At 40.5% G+C, this 14018-nt stretch overlaps 1 protein-coding gene across 1 annotated transcript; it reads left to right on the top strand.

The window, feature by feature from the left end:
* Positions 1-3395: 3395 nt before the first annotated feature.
* LOC127653402 (chromo domain-containing protein cec-1-like) lies at positions 3396-11884 on the top strand. Its single transcript, XM_052140077.1, has 6 exons — positions 3396-3748; positions 5084-5127; positions 6296-6361; positions 6472-6538; positions 7189-7504; positions 10379-11884. Exons 1-6 carry the CDS (start codon positions 3674-3676, stop codon positions 11002-11004), a joined length of 1194 nt encoding a protein of 397 aa, XP_051996037.1. The 5' UTR covers positions 3396-3673; the 3' UTR covers positions 11005-11884.
* The last annotated feature ends 2134 nt before the right edge of the window (positions 11885-14018 follow it).

Genomic DNA, 14018 nt, shown 5'->3' on the forward strand with positions numbered 1-14018 from the left:
GATGCTGGCCAGAAAGCCCATCATGGTGAAGTGGGTTGGGAATGATCCTCCCTCAGTTCCATTGTGGATATCTATGGTTTTTGACTTGGTGAATTGGAGAAATTGAGGCACTGTTTTGAGGGAAGTACTCACCTCTTTGTTAAAAAATTGGAAAACCGCTAGAGATTTTAGGTATTACATGCAATCTGGATAATGGACAATAACTTGATGTGGGGAGGGAGGGTATTGTACGTGCATTGGCATCCTTGTGCTTTAATTTCACCCCCTCACATTTTTGTAAATATTTGATTATATCTTTTCATGTGACAATACTGAAGAAATGACACTTTGCTATAATGTAAAGTAGTGAGTGTACAGCTTTTATAACAGTGTAAATTTGCTGTCTGCTCAAAATAACTCAACACACAGCCATTTTGTTTCTTTAACGCTCTTGGGCATGGAGTTCACCAGAGCTTCACAGGTTGCCACTGGAGTCCTCTTCCACTCTGGTGGATGTTAGAGACCTTGTGCTCCTCCACCTTCCGTTTGAGGATGCCCCACAGATGCTCAATAGGGTTTAGGTCTGGCCAGTCCATCACCATCACCTTCACCCTCAGCTTCTTTAGCAAGGCAGTGGTCATCTTGGAGGTGTGTTTGGGGTCATTATCATGCTGGAATACTGCCCTGCGGCCCAGTCTCCGAAGGAAGGGGATCATGCTCTGCTTCAATATGTCACAGTACATGTTGGCATTCATGGTTCCCTCAATGAACTGTAGCTCCCCAGTGCCGGCAGCACTCATGCAGCCCCAGACCATGACACTCCCACCACCATGCTTGACTGAAGGCAAGACGCACTTGTCTTTGTACTCCTCACCTGGTTTCCACCACACATGCTTGACTCCATCTGAACCAAATAAGTTTGTTTTGGTCTCATCAGAACACAGGACATGGTTCCAGTAATCCATGTCCTTAGTCTGCTTGTCTTCAGCAAACTGTTTGCGGGCTTTCTTGTGAATCATCTTTAGAAGAGTCTTCCTCCTGGGATGACAGTCATGCAGACCAATTTGATGCAGTGTATGGCGTATGGTCTGAGACAGGCTGACCCCCACCCCTTCAACCTCTGCAGCAATGCTGGCAGCACTCATATGTCTATTTCCCAAAGACAACCGCTGGATATGACGCTGAACACGTGCACTCAACTTCTTTGGTCGACCATGGCGAGGCCTGTTCTGAGTGGAACCTGTCCTGTTAAACCGCTGTATGGTCTTGGCCACCATGCTGCAGCTTAGTGTCAGGGTCTTGGAAATCTTCTTATAGCCTAGGCCATCTTTATGTAGAGCAACAAATCTTTTTTTCAGATCCTCAGAGAGTTCTTTGCCATGAGGTGCCATGTTGAACGTCCAGTGAATTTAACACACCTGCTCCCCATTCACACCTGAGACCTTGTAACACTAACGAGTCACATGACACCGGGAGGGAAAATGGCTAATTGGGCCCAATTTGGACATTTTCACTTAGGGGTGTACTCACTTTTGTTGCCAGCGGTTTAGACATTAATGGCTGTGCGTTGAGTTATTTTGAGGGGACAGCAAATTTACACTGTTATACAAGCTGTACACTCACTACTTTACATTGTAGCAAAGTGTCATTTCTTCAGTGTTGTCACATGAAAAGATATAATCAAATATTTACAAAAATGTGAGGGGTGTACTCACTTTTGCACTACTGCATACTGTACCTCAATTGCTTTTTATTAATATATTTTTTCTCATAAAGTACTGTGGCAGCGGGGGCATGGTCAAGCGCCCGTCCGGGAGAGAAAGGGGTAAGGGCGCTTACACCTGAGCTAGATTGTGTCTAACACCTGTGTCTAATTTCAGTAAGCCTGGGGAGCGCGGCATAAAAAGGCAACAGCCACAGAGCCTCGAGAGAGACAGTGTGACACGTCAGTCCAGTGCTGACGTAGGCTGCATGAGAGAGCTACAGTGGTTTAAGAAGTTTATGTTTGAAACTGTAAGCACTGCTGTGTCAATTAAAGCATTACCTCTTTTGGAAGCTCTGTTTCCAGCGTCCTCCTTAAAGACAAGCTTTACAAGTACATTTAATTCTTGTCTTATGCATTTTTGGTTCTCTTCCTGTAATTCATTTGAAAGAGGCATATAATGTTTTACATTGCTTAACTGACGATTCGCTTCAAAAAGATATTTGCTACTATCCATAATTACTATGGCTAAACCTTTGTCCGCTGTTTTTATAACAATAATCCAGTTTGTTTTTTAAAAACTTTAAGGCCCTGTGTTGTTTCATTGTTAAGTTATACATAGAAACCTGATTATTGAAATGTCTAAAAAGAAAATTTCTATCTCTTTGAATAAAATTAATTTGTTATTAAAAGTGGTGGTGGCGTAGTGGTCTAAAGCACATAACTGGTAAGCAGAAGGTTGTCGGTTTGATCCCCACAGCCACCACCATTGTGTCCATTAGCAAGGCACTTAACTCCAGGTTGCTCCAGGGGGATTGTCCCTGTAACAAGGGCACTGTAAGTCGCTTTGGATAAAAGTGTCTGCCAAATGTGTAAAATGAGATACACATTTTCTCTTTAGATTTTCAATAAAAGGGACTGAATAAGATGAATTATTAAAACCAAAGTGATCTAAAAGTTTTAGTTTTCTATGATATTGATACAAGTTACCTTTGAGTTCCACATTAATTCTTTATGTATTATTATTTTTTTCAGAACCCTAGTCATATGATAAAACGTGGCTCCCAGAAAGCTATCAATCTGAACTAAAAAATAAGGGATAAGACAGACATATAGACAGACGGATGGGTGGACGGATGGACAGACTGGAAATATGTGGATTTAAATTCTGTCAAACTTAACGGAGGTAAGAGTTCAAAACACATATTGGTAGCTGAAAGCAATATTAAATGAACCAAAATATAGGGGGTGTATTCCGCAAGGGGTGGATGATGGGAAGAACGTCCCCTTGTTCCCTCTGTGGAAATATACAGAGCTTTCTGTGGAATTCTTTTTTCACCGGAATTCCGTGGAAATCGGTTTCCTGGCAGGCTTTATTATCAACTGTTTAGAGAGTTTACTACAACTCATTGTAGCTATTTCTCGGAAAACAGCACTTTTAAATGCTTTCATTCTGCTGTTGTATGTTTACTTTCTATACATATGGCTTTGCCTCACCCACGTATAACTCTATAATGAACTGCAAGGAAGTAGAGTTCCCGTATCGTTCCCGCATTGCTCAAAAGTGACTCATCGCACTAATACGCCTTTATCGCACAAAGAGAGACCACCTTTTCCCGTCTTTCATTTCCATTTCTTGGAAAACACAGTCGCGCTCCTTGCTCGGCGAGCGCGAGCTCTTGTGGCGACTCGTGCGCGATGCAGCTACTACAAAACGCACTGGCCGACGGAGAAGTGGGTGGGCGCGCACTCGCGTAGAGCGTGCACGCGCCGAGCCAAGACATTGCGTGCATGTGTCGCACATTTTAAAACTCAGAAAGAGCTGGGACAGCGACAGAGCTAGACCAAGAGTACCGCAAAGCCAGCAAAAGCGCTCCCTGACTCTACGCACAATAGTTATTATAATTACGCGTAATAGTTACATACATACCTGATAGAGGAGGAAAGGAGAAAGGACAAACCGTATTTGCGTTCTCTGCACTGGACAATCTCATGAACATGGAGCTGGTAGCAATTGGAGAGCAAGTGTTTGCCGTGGAGTCAATTACGAAGAAGAGGATAAGGAAGGTAACGATGCTGATGCGTGCATATATAATTGCGCTTATTTAAGGCATGCATTCTGTAATGTATTCTGCACGCGCTGTTTACTTTCCCTTTTCAGATGACAGTTTTCTTATATTGCCAGTTCCGGAATGACTCACGAGTGACTACTAAGCTTGCCTAACATTTCTGAACTTTTTCGTTGCATGACTTAACGCCTGCAAAACTTTCAATTGCGCATAACTTACCGTATTTTAATAAATGTATTATTTATTTTTACGTATTCTCCTACGTTTGTGCATTGTTGTAACATCTCAAGCTGAAATTGCCAATGCGATGGATGGACAGGGGTGTGTGAGAACAGAGCGCGCTTCATCATCGCCATAGATGCGCGTTTCGCTCGGAAAACCGCCGCGTTTAGTGGCTACGCAGTTTATTTACACGCGCGCGAGGGTCAAGGAGAGGGAAAGAGGATTATGCATCTGCGTGTAACATCCGCGCAGTTGTCAAATAATTGGACCACTTAAATGCAATGGAATAATAAACAAGGTTTGTGATATTTAAATAGTAGGCCCTAGTCAATAAAATAGGTCATGCTTATTATTATTACAGCACGCGCAAACAAGTATCTACCTTTGTAGATGTTTGTGTTATTTATTATTTTGTATGTGGTATAAAGCAAGATGTTGTAAGGTACAGTACTAGCTAGTGATGTTGATGATGACTAAGATCATGACTAACGCTGCATCTGCACGTGGGTTTCGTTTTGTACGCTTGAGCACGAGGGGGGGTGGGGACCTCACCCGCTCCACACGTTGCACAATGGCTGCGGCCGAAAACTGGAATATGCTGCCTTCGGAGGCTGTTGTATACGCAGGTTGGATGAAGATAAGGTACATTTCAAACTGTTCTGAGACCAGCGTCCATTCATTCAAAGTCGCTGGTGGTTAAGCCAATAACTGGCAAGGCAGCAAGTCGGCTCCCAACGTTTTCGGATGCAGCCAATGTGAGTTGTTTACGCGTCTCCATGGCTCCACCTACTTCCATCCCATGAATGTTCCTGAAACTCGCCTTTTTGGAACATCACGTGCTGGAACAGATGCGAACGCAGCGCCTTTCATCCTGCAGCTTCCATGTCAAAATACTACCCTCCCAGCATTCACATTTTAAAGAGACAGGGGTGCTTTTGCAAAATGTGTGTAATGATTGGTTGGGAGCAGAATTATATTCTGAACTATTAAATACTGTAATATAGAATTATATTCTGTTTGTTCTGTATACATCTACTCAGGTGTATGGCTTCATCTGAGCTTTCAAAGTGAAACTACTTCTGTCAATTTGTTTCATTTTCTCTCGTTTCAGGGAAACGTGGAATATCTGCTAAAGTGGCAAGGGTGGTCCCCTAAGTAAGTCTTATTATCATATGAGAAAAATGCAAATTAGTTGTTTTGTAAAAGATGAAATATCTCCTATAACTGCAGCACAATGTAGGCTTTTATTATCATTAGATTCTCATTACTGCAAGACAGTATTTTATATTAGGTGTCTTTAACTATTACGTACTAACATTATAATACATACAATGTATTTATATGTTATTCTGCAAAATTCTCACAAGATTCAGATTTGCTGCTGCTGAGGTTGATGTACACATAGGTTTAAGATTAGGGTTAGGCTTAGGGTTAGATTTAGGGATAGAGGTAAGGTTACCAGTGTAATTGTATATGTAATTAAGTGCAGGTACTGCATTACAGGAAATCTTTAAAAAAATCTTCTAATCAGATATCTAATAAATATTTAATAAAATACAGGGATGCAAAGTACTCACCTTTCAGCTAAAGTAAACTTTTCTGAAGCTAATTTGCCCAAATTGATTGGGGAAATGTTCTACAGTTTCCTTATTAAAATCATTTTACTGTAAGTTTAAACAAGCTATAAAAAGTTTAAAACGATATAAATACAACAACAACAAATCAACAGAAATTATACATCTGGAACACCTGCTATGACTTTCTCATCTTTGCATCCCTGAAAATATCCAATAAAAATGTATAATAAAAATAACGTTTTTAATATATTATTATTATTTAAATAGAAAATAAGAACAGGAAATCATTAAAAACATATTCCTAGCTAAAAGGGTTCAATGTAAATACAATGCGACAACACATATGTACATAGTAAGTACAATGTTGCAAATGCTAAATTAAAAGTACATCATATACTAATATTGTAGTCTTTACAGTAAATCCTTATTGCTTTTGCATTTTTGCATTTATTTGAGACACGTGTTTAATTGTCATGAAAATTATATTTAGATGTCTTTCTCTTTTTTTTCTTTTTCTTTTTGTCATGACATGTTCCACAAGAAAAGACAGTTTATAAAACTTTATATTTGGAACGCAAATAAAAAGTATCGTCAAACTATTAATAAAACCACTATTAAATAAAAATTGCTGCACTTTGTGAGATTTCATCTATAGCAATCAAATAAAAAATAAAAAAATCTATGCATGAAATTGTGAAAGTGTGCCAGTTCAATTACCTATTTGGTATTATCTGTGTGAATTTCAGGTACAGCACCTGGGAGCCAGAAGACAACATATTGGACCCTCGTCTTGTCATTGCCTATGAAGAAAAGTAAGTCTATCTCTGTGGACCACCTGGACTGGGAATGAATAGAAGCAGAGGGATGTGCTCTCCTTTTCCCTCTCTCTATTTCTTTACATCTCTCTCTTTCTATTTAACAGAGAGGAGAAGGATAGAGCATTGGCTTATAAGAGGAAAGGCCTGAGACCCCGTCGCGTTATCTTGCGGGTATGTTATATTTCCATTTTATTTTATTTATTTGATGTCCAGTAGCAGTTCATATGATATTAAGGTGGTTATTATGAACTGTAATGCACAAATGCTCTTGGAATTATTTTTCCAACATGTTGAGATCACATGACCACACAATGACCACCAAAAACTACTACATTTATCTCGATCACCTTCCTTTCACTGAATAAATTAATAATTGCTAACTGAGACTAGCAGTGGCATCAGTACATTTTCAAATTACCTTCACACCAATAGGGGTCAGTATAAGTCCAAGTCGACTGAAATATCAGCCAGCGTAACATAAACAAAAAATGACCGAGTGCACATTTAATATCTGATGTGCTGATGTGTCCCAAAACTGCTGCAGTGAATCCAGAATGCTTTGGGGATTTTAGTTTGAATGTGTTTGTCCATTATTGGCTTCAGTGTCCAAATTTGGCATAGCATCCACAGCGGGCTGACTCTTTCCTCTTGGAATGGTCCACAGCAATCCTCTGTAAGCACATCAACAGAGCCTTCTAGAGTTGCAATATCTACTGCAACAGTTGTGAAGACACTTCAGTATTTTAGAAACAACTGACCAATTGTGGCCTGACCAATATTGGTAACTTCTGATAAACAGCATAACTTCAACCCCCTTACAGAACCTCTATCCTATGGACCTTCGAAGTGCCCACAAGGTTCCAGAAAAGGCCGTCCCTAGAATCCGCCTGTCACTCACCCGTTCCATGCAGGGGACAGAAATTGGCTTTCGTCGCATAATGAAAAGCAAGAATAGGCTGTACAAGTCCAAACTCCGAGATGACATTAAACTATCCCATCAACGAAGAAGTGCAGTGCCTACAAAAGACTCTAAAGAGAAAGGGTGGGGTGGAGACGAGGAAGAGGAGCAGATGAAAAAGAGGCAGAAGATGTGGGAAAATGAAGAGAACACAAACGAGCACCAGGACATTCCAAGTGGTAGGTGTTGCATCACATCGGTATGACAACTGTTGCTAAGATACTCTGCATAGCATATTCAGTGGGGGCCATTCTGAAAAATATTGTTAGGGAAACCATATTATACAATTTCTGAATCACAATAACAACAGGATAACATGTGTGTGTGGCAAGGAGTAGGGTGGGGCCGGGTCGTGATGCTGCATTCTGGCCCCTAATCAGGCTAATCTAGCCCTCGAGAGGGATAAAGGCGACCAGATGTGGCAGTTCGAGGGAGGGAGAGTTTCGGGCAGCTGCCCTGCATGTGTTTATGTTTTTGTCTTTGTGTTTTATTAAAAGATTATTTATATCATCAAGCCGGTTCTCGCCTCCTCCTTTCCATTGTACTTTGTTACACTGGTGCCGAAAACCCAGGAAGGGGATGTGCCGTAGTTGAGACCTCGCCACTACCATTCACCCCAACGGAGCAGCCGCGGCCATCTGCTGGGGGACGGAGGAGCCCTGCCACCTGAGAGCAGAGGAACGGCCGCCAACCGCGAGGAGAGGAGGGGCTGCTAGCTGACCACCAGGAGAGGTCAGGGCTGCTACCATGGGCGGAGGAGACCCCTACCGGCCGCTAAAACATGGCAGGGTCAAGAGAAGACCGCCAACCACGAGTGGGGAGGGGCTCCTGACCGACCGTCTGGAGCGGGAGAACCCCTGCCAGGGGCGGGGGAGACCCCTACCATCCACCAAAAATGCAGGGCTCCGATCCGCCTGAGGAGGCGTGGCTGTCGTCCACAAGAGGGTGGAGGAGTGTCTGAGGACCAGGCTGCGGCATATCAGAGAACCGGCGTATACGTTTTTTTTTTTATCACTCTCTCTCTGCCGCTGGCGTTCCGCGTTGGCCTTTCCCTCTCGTTTTTTTTTTTTTTGCTGTTTTTCCCTCCCCTTGTCACCCTCCCAGGTCCGAAGAGGCCCGGGGCCAGAAGGGCACGATGTAAGTCATGCTCCCCGGTCTGAAGGAGGGAGGGGTGTGGCAGGGAGGAGGGCGTGGCCGGGTCGTGATGCTGCACACCCGGCCCCTAATCAGGCTAATCAAGCCCTCGAGAGGGATAAAGGCGACCGAAGGTGGCAGTTTGAGGGAGAGAGCGTTACAGGCAGCTGTCCTGCATGTTTTTATGTTTGTGTCTTTTTTGTTTTATTAAAAGATTATTTATATTGTTAAGCCGGTTCTCGCCTCCTCCTTTCCATTGTACTTTGTTACAATGTGTTTAATATGAACGTGTGATTTGAGAAATTGGGGGTTTTGTAACTCTTGAATTTCCTCAACTCTGAAATACGGAGCACGCGTTTACATGCACATTCATACAACGATTATGCGTAATAAGACAACAACGTGTGTGGTCGTGTAAATGTGTTTTGTGCATGCTTCATGTTTTTTGTTAAAAACATAATAAAAAATGTATTATTTCAAATCTCATGTAGACAAGTTTAAGCTGATTTTTAGGAGTTATCGGTGTATTGGTGTACATGTAAACGCACTCATTGTTAGCTCTGTAAAGAAATAGTTCATCTGAAAATGTTTTAATCTGGCATCAGTTTTCAACCACATATCATTTAAAACCCATATGATTATTTTAAACAGGAGATAAAAAGGTGATATTTTGCAGAATGTTTTGTTTGCTATTTGCTATACAATAAAAGTGAATGGGGAGCCCCTTAAAGGGATAGTTCACCCCAAAATGAAAATTCTCTGACTTTTTCTTTTGCTGAACATAAGTGTTTTAGGAAAATATCGCAGCTCTGTAGGTCCATACAATGCAAGTGAATTGTGAGCAGAACTTTGAAGGTCCAAAAATCACATAAAGGCAGCATGAAAGTATTCCATATGATACCAGTGGTTAAATGAATATCTTAAGAAGTGATATGATTGGTGTGGGTGAGAAACAGATCAATATTTAAGTATTTATTTACTAAAAATCTCCACTTTCACTTTCACATTCTTCTGTTTAGTTTTTTGCTATTTGTATTCTTCATGCATATTGCCACCTTTTGGGCAGGGAGAAGAATTTATGGTAAAAAAGGACTTGAATATTGATCTTGAACCTTCAAAGTTCTGTTTACCATTCACTTGCATTGTATGGACCTACAGAGCTGCGATATTTTTCTAAAGCACTTCATTTGTGTTCAGCAGAAGAAAGAAAGTCATACACTGGGATGGCATGAGGGTGAGTAAATTATGAGAGAATTTTCATTTTTGGGTGAACTGTCCCTTTAAAGGGCAGGGAGGGAATTTATTTTATGAAATAGTTTTGTGTTTCCTCACAAACAGTTTTGGATGTTCTCGAGATCATTTTGGGTTCCCTTGCATTAGCTTTATTTACTAAAAATGAACCATAAAATACAAATTAACGTCACCAACACCATAGTTCAACTATGGTTGCTGAAGTAAAACCATGGTTAATTTTCATAAGGATTGGGTAAAACATTTTGTGAGGGGACGTAAAACTATATCAGAATATAAATTCCCTAGGTTTTCTTTAAGAGCTGTTGAGCTCAAAACATTAACAAAAAAAGTCTTCTGAAGCCTTCCCCACTGCTATAGCTCACAAATCTCTTTTGCGTACATTCAAACTTGTTGCTTTAAGATGTGTCACCAGGTTTAACGTCAAAATAGCACATACTTTGTATAAGCTACTTTTATTGTGCATTTATGTGCATTTTTAGAGCTTGACAGCCCCATCACCATTCACTTCCATTGTATGGAAAAGAAACCAGGAAGTTATGCTAAATATCTCATGTAGTGTTCCACAGAAGGAAGTCATAGCTATTTGGACTGACACAAGTGTGTGTAAATAAACACTTGTATGCAAAAGATTCCTTATTGTGAGTTTTTTTGTCTTTCTCTATCAGGAAATGAGATGTCCGAAGGCTACAACTCTTCCACAGAACAGGAAACCGTTTTTATCGCCCAGGACACTAAGAACTGCTCTTCCATTTTTGACTACATTGACAAGCCAAGTGAGGACACCTGCCTCATGATAGGTCTAGTTTTAGGAGAAACAGAAAGGCCGGAAAACAGTCCAATCACAAACACACAAAATAACAAGTCAGACACAATCAACACAGGGGGTGAAGACTCTGTACGAGTATTACATGACACAACAAACACTGAACAGTCACTGCAAAACATCACCAAAAAAGAAACAAATGAGGAAGTTATGTTTGACAAAATACAGAACAGACCTTCAGTTATTGAGGTACATTTGAGTGCTAGATGTGGACAGAACCAGGTCAAAGAAGGTCAGTTAGACAGTTCAGAGGACAAAGACAAAGACAAGGAAGAAATGAATGTTGATGTCACAGCAGAATGCACAACATTACAGGTCCAAACTGACCAATCACAAGCTCTCTCCACATCCACAGCGCATCCTGGGAAGGTAATTGTAACTGAGGTGACTATTGATTCCTTGACCGTTACCTTTAAAGAGTCCGTTAGTGCAGATGGCTTTTTCAGTGGCTATGGTCTTACGGTGTAAGTCGACAAAGGAACACAAGAACATTACAATAGATTTCTGTAACTTCTGTAACTAGTCAGGACCAAGTGTCTTCTGAATAATACAATTTGCAGTAGTGAAGCAGATATTGTCTTTCTAAGCAAGGTAAGGAGAACTAAAAGTTTTTTAAGTTTGTCCTTGTGTCATTTTGATCAAACAATCATTGAAGGATGACATTTCTGATTATGTTCAGTAATGCTTTAATCGAAGACTTTTAAAGCATGTAATGAAAATACACATGTCTGAACCGCTACACGTTCCATCCACAGCAGTCATTGCACTAACAGCGAGAAGAATTCATTTGAAAGGGATAGTTCACCCAAAGATAAACCTTTCTTCCGTGGAACACACACACACACACAAAAAAAGGAGAGATGTTAGGTAGAAAGCTAGGGACTGACATGACAGTCTCAGTCACCATTCACTTTCATTGCATTATCTTCCATAGAATGACAGTGATATGTGAGTAAATGACTTATCTATTTAAGTTCTGAGAAAACTACTGTTACAAAGCTTTTTTGTCCTGTAACCAACCGGGTGGGAAAAGGAAAGGGCACCTGGCTTTGCTTCCGTATCTGCGCCGAGCTCTCTTCACTCTGTTCTGAGGCCTTTGTGTATTTTTAGAGACAGTATTGGTTTACATTCACAACTGCTACAGTTAACGCTTTTGTAGGGATAGAACCTGTTCATCTGAACACGTGCTTTAGGTGTTGCTTTTAGCATGGCAGAAATCAAAGCTGAGCCTAAATGACATGTTTGGGTCGTGTGGTGATAGTCGAACATCGCTTGTCATCTCTGTTGTTCCTCACCTGTGACAAATACACTTTTTTGCTTGTATGTACAGTAAATAAAATTGAAAACATTTTGTGGGTGACTTCAATTCATTTCGCCATTCATTTGTGAGTTCCAGAAATGACAGCAGGTCCTGAGAGTAGCCAATGTTTTAAATAATGGATAAATATATTGTCACATATTAACCACTGATGACCATTTAAAGGTGCACTCAAAACTAACTTTTGTCTTTGTGTCATCTTGGACTTACACTGACACCTAGTGGCTTGGATGCTGCATCATTTAAAATCAATAGTTTTCAGTTTCAGATGCCATTGTAGAAATTCAGGATTCACAGTCAGCCATGATATCTTTAATTAATGAATGAAAGTATCCAATAACAGGACTGTTACTGAGATTAAGCGAGTAGTATTTGGGTGGTCATGGGATTCAAACATGGCAGCCCCCATGTGTGGACCCTCTCCATGTAGAATTAAACCGCTTTTATAAGGTTACTGATATGACTGGAGTCTTCATTTTAATGTGAGTGCTCATGATTTCATACATATATTGCAAAATTACAATTCATGTCTTTGAGTTTACTGAGTGCACCATTAAGCCAATAATAATAATACAAAATTATAATTATATTATTAAAATAAAAATAAATTCCAGTCAGCTACAAATCCAGTACAGGTGGTGCCCAACTAGAATGAAGTTAAATATATCAAAATCATACTTTTTAAATCTCTAATGCCATACAAAGCAATAATGAAATGTATAGGCCTGTATGTCTTGAAAGACAAATTGTTTGCACCTTACGAGTTCAACTGTAGGTTTTGCAGTGCCTACAATGACTTAGTAGGCCAAACCTTGAGTGACAATCCATGCCACAGTAATTGCAAGTGAATGTGGTTACAGCTCCAGAGTTATTCGCTGTTTTTCTATAATAATGAAAGGATGTATTTTAAAGAACTTTTATTTGATTTAATTTAACTTAACATTTTCTTAGCATTTTAAATGGGTTAAAAATGCATTTTTAATTTTTTTAATCAAGTGTTACCATAATAGCTACCGCTCACCTTGTCTACCAATGTTGCTCTGACTGTCACATGAAAAAAAAATGATGCGAGGGGGTATGTATTCTGGTCTGGGATGCAGAACAGAAAAACTAAAATAAAGAAAACAATGCCCAAGTGGATAGAGAGAGACTGGTATGCGTAACTTATCACTGAAAATCTTGAAGAAACCACCATTTAACATTGCAAAGAGATACAGATGGCTTGCTAATATAAATATGTTGATTTCCGAGTATCTTTGCTGTCACGGTTATGCAAAAAGTCACCATATTTTTGGGAATGGGCATTCAATCGCTTTGCATTTAAAGAGAAAGCCTGTTAAAATAGCTAACTGACCCTCCAACATGTCCAACCTATACTTGGCCTCCTCTTACAAACCATTACTATTGTTGCTGTGCTTTCCTACTTTCACCTGTTGTTGTCTCGCAGTCAAACACGACGTGACAAACCATTAGATGTAGTGCGAGTAAGTTACCTCAGAAATTATTAAACAACACCTGGATCAATTATTATTATTATCTCCTTTTTCTCCTTAATTTTGGAATGCACAATTCCCACTACTTACTAGGTCCTCGTGGTGGTGCGATTACTCACCTCAATCTGGGAGGCGGAGGAAAGGTCTCAGTTGCCTCAGTTTCTGAGACAGTCAATCTGCGCATTTTAACACTTGGCTCATTGTGCATGACACCACGGAGACTCACAGCATGTGGAGATTCATGCTACTCTCCGCGATCAACGCACAACTTACCACTCTCCCCATTGAGAGGGAGAACCAATTAATCACGACCGCGGGGAGGTTACCCCATGTGACTCTAACCTCCCTAGCAACTGGGCCACTTTGGTTGCTTAGGAGACCTGGCTGGAGTCACTCGGCACACTCTAGATTGAAACCTTATGACTCCAGGGGTGGTAGTCAGCGTCAATACTTACTGAGCTACCCAGACCCCACCTGGATCAATTATTTACTAAATCCAAAAGATTGGAAGAAGAAATGTGTGATGGAGAGGCATGCTTCAGAAGCAATCATGTTGAACAATTAAGCTTCTTTATATTCTTTCCTTTTCTGTTTTGATGGAAAATAAGGATGCAGCTAATATTTAATTTATAGGGTTTTTTTTTCATAAGAAATAAGTTTCATTGTTTTGT

The sequence above is a fragment of the Xyrauchen texanus genome, chromosome 12, assembly GCF_025860055.1.
Source record: "Xyrauchen texanus isolate HMW12.3.18 chromosome 12, RBS_HiC_50CHRs, whole genome shotgun sequence".
Taxonomy (NCBI): Eukaryota; Metazoa; Chordata; class Actinopteri; order Cypriniformes; family Catostomidae; genus Xyrauchen; species Xyrauchen texanus.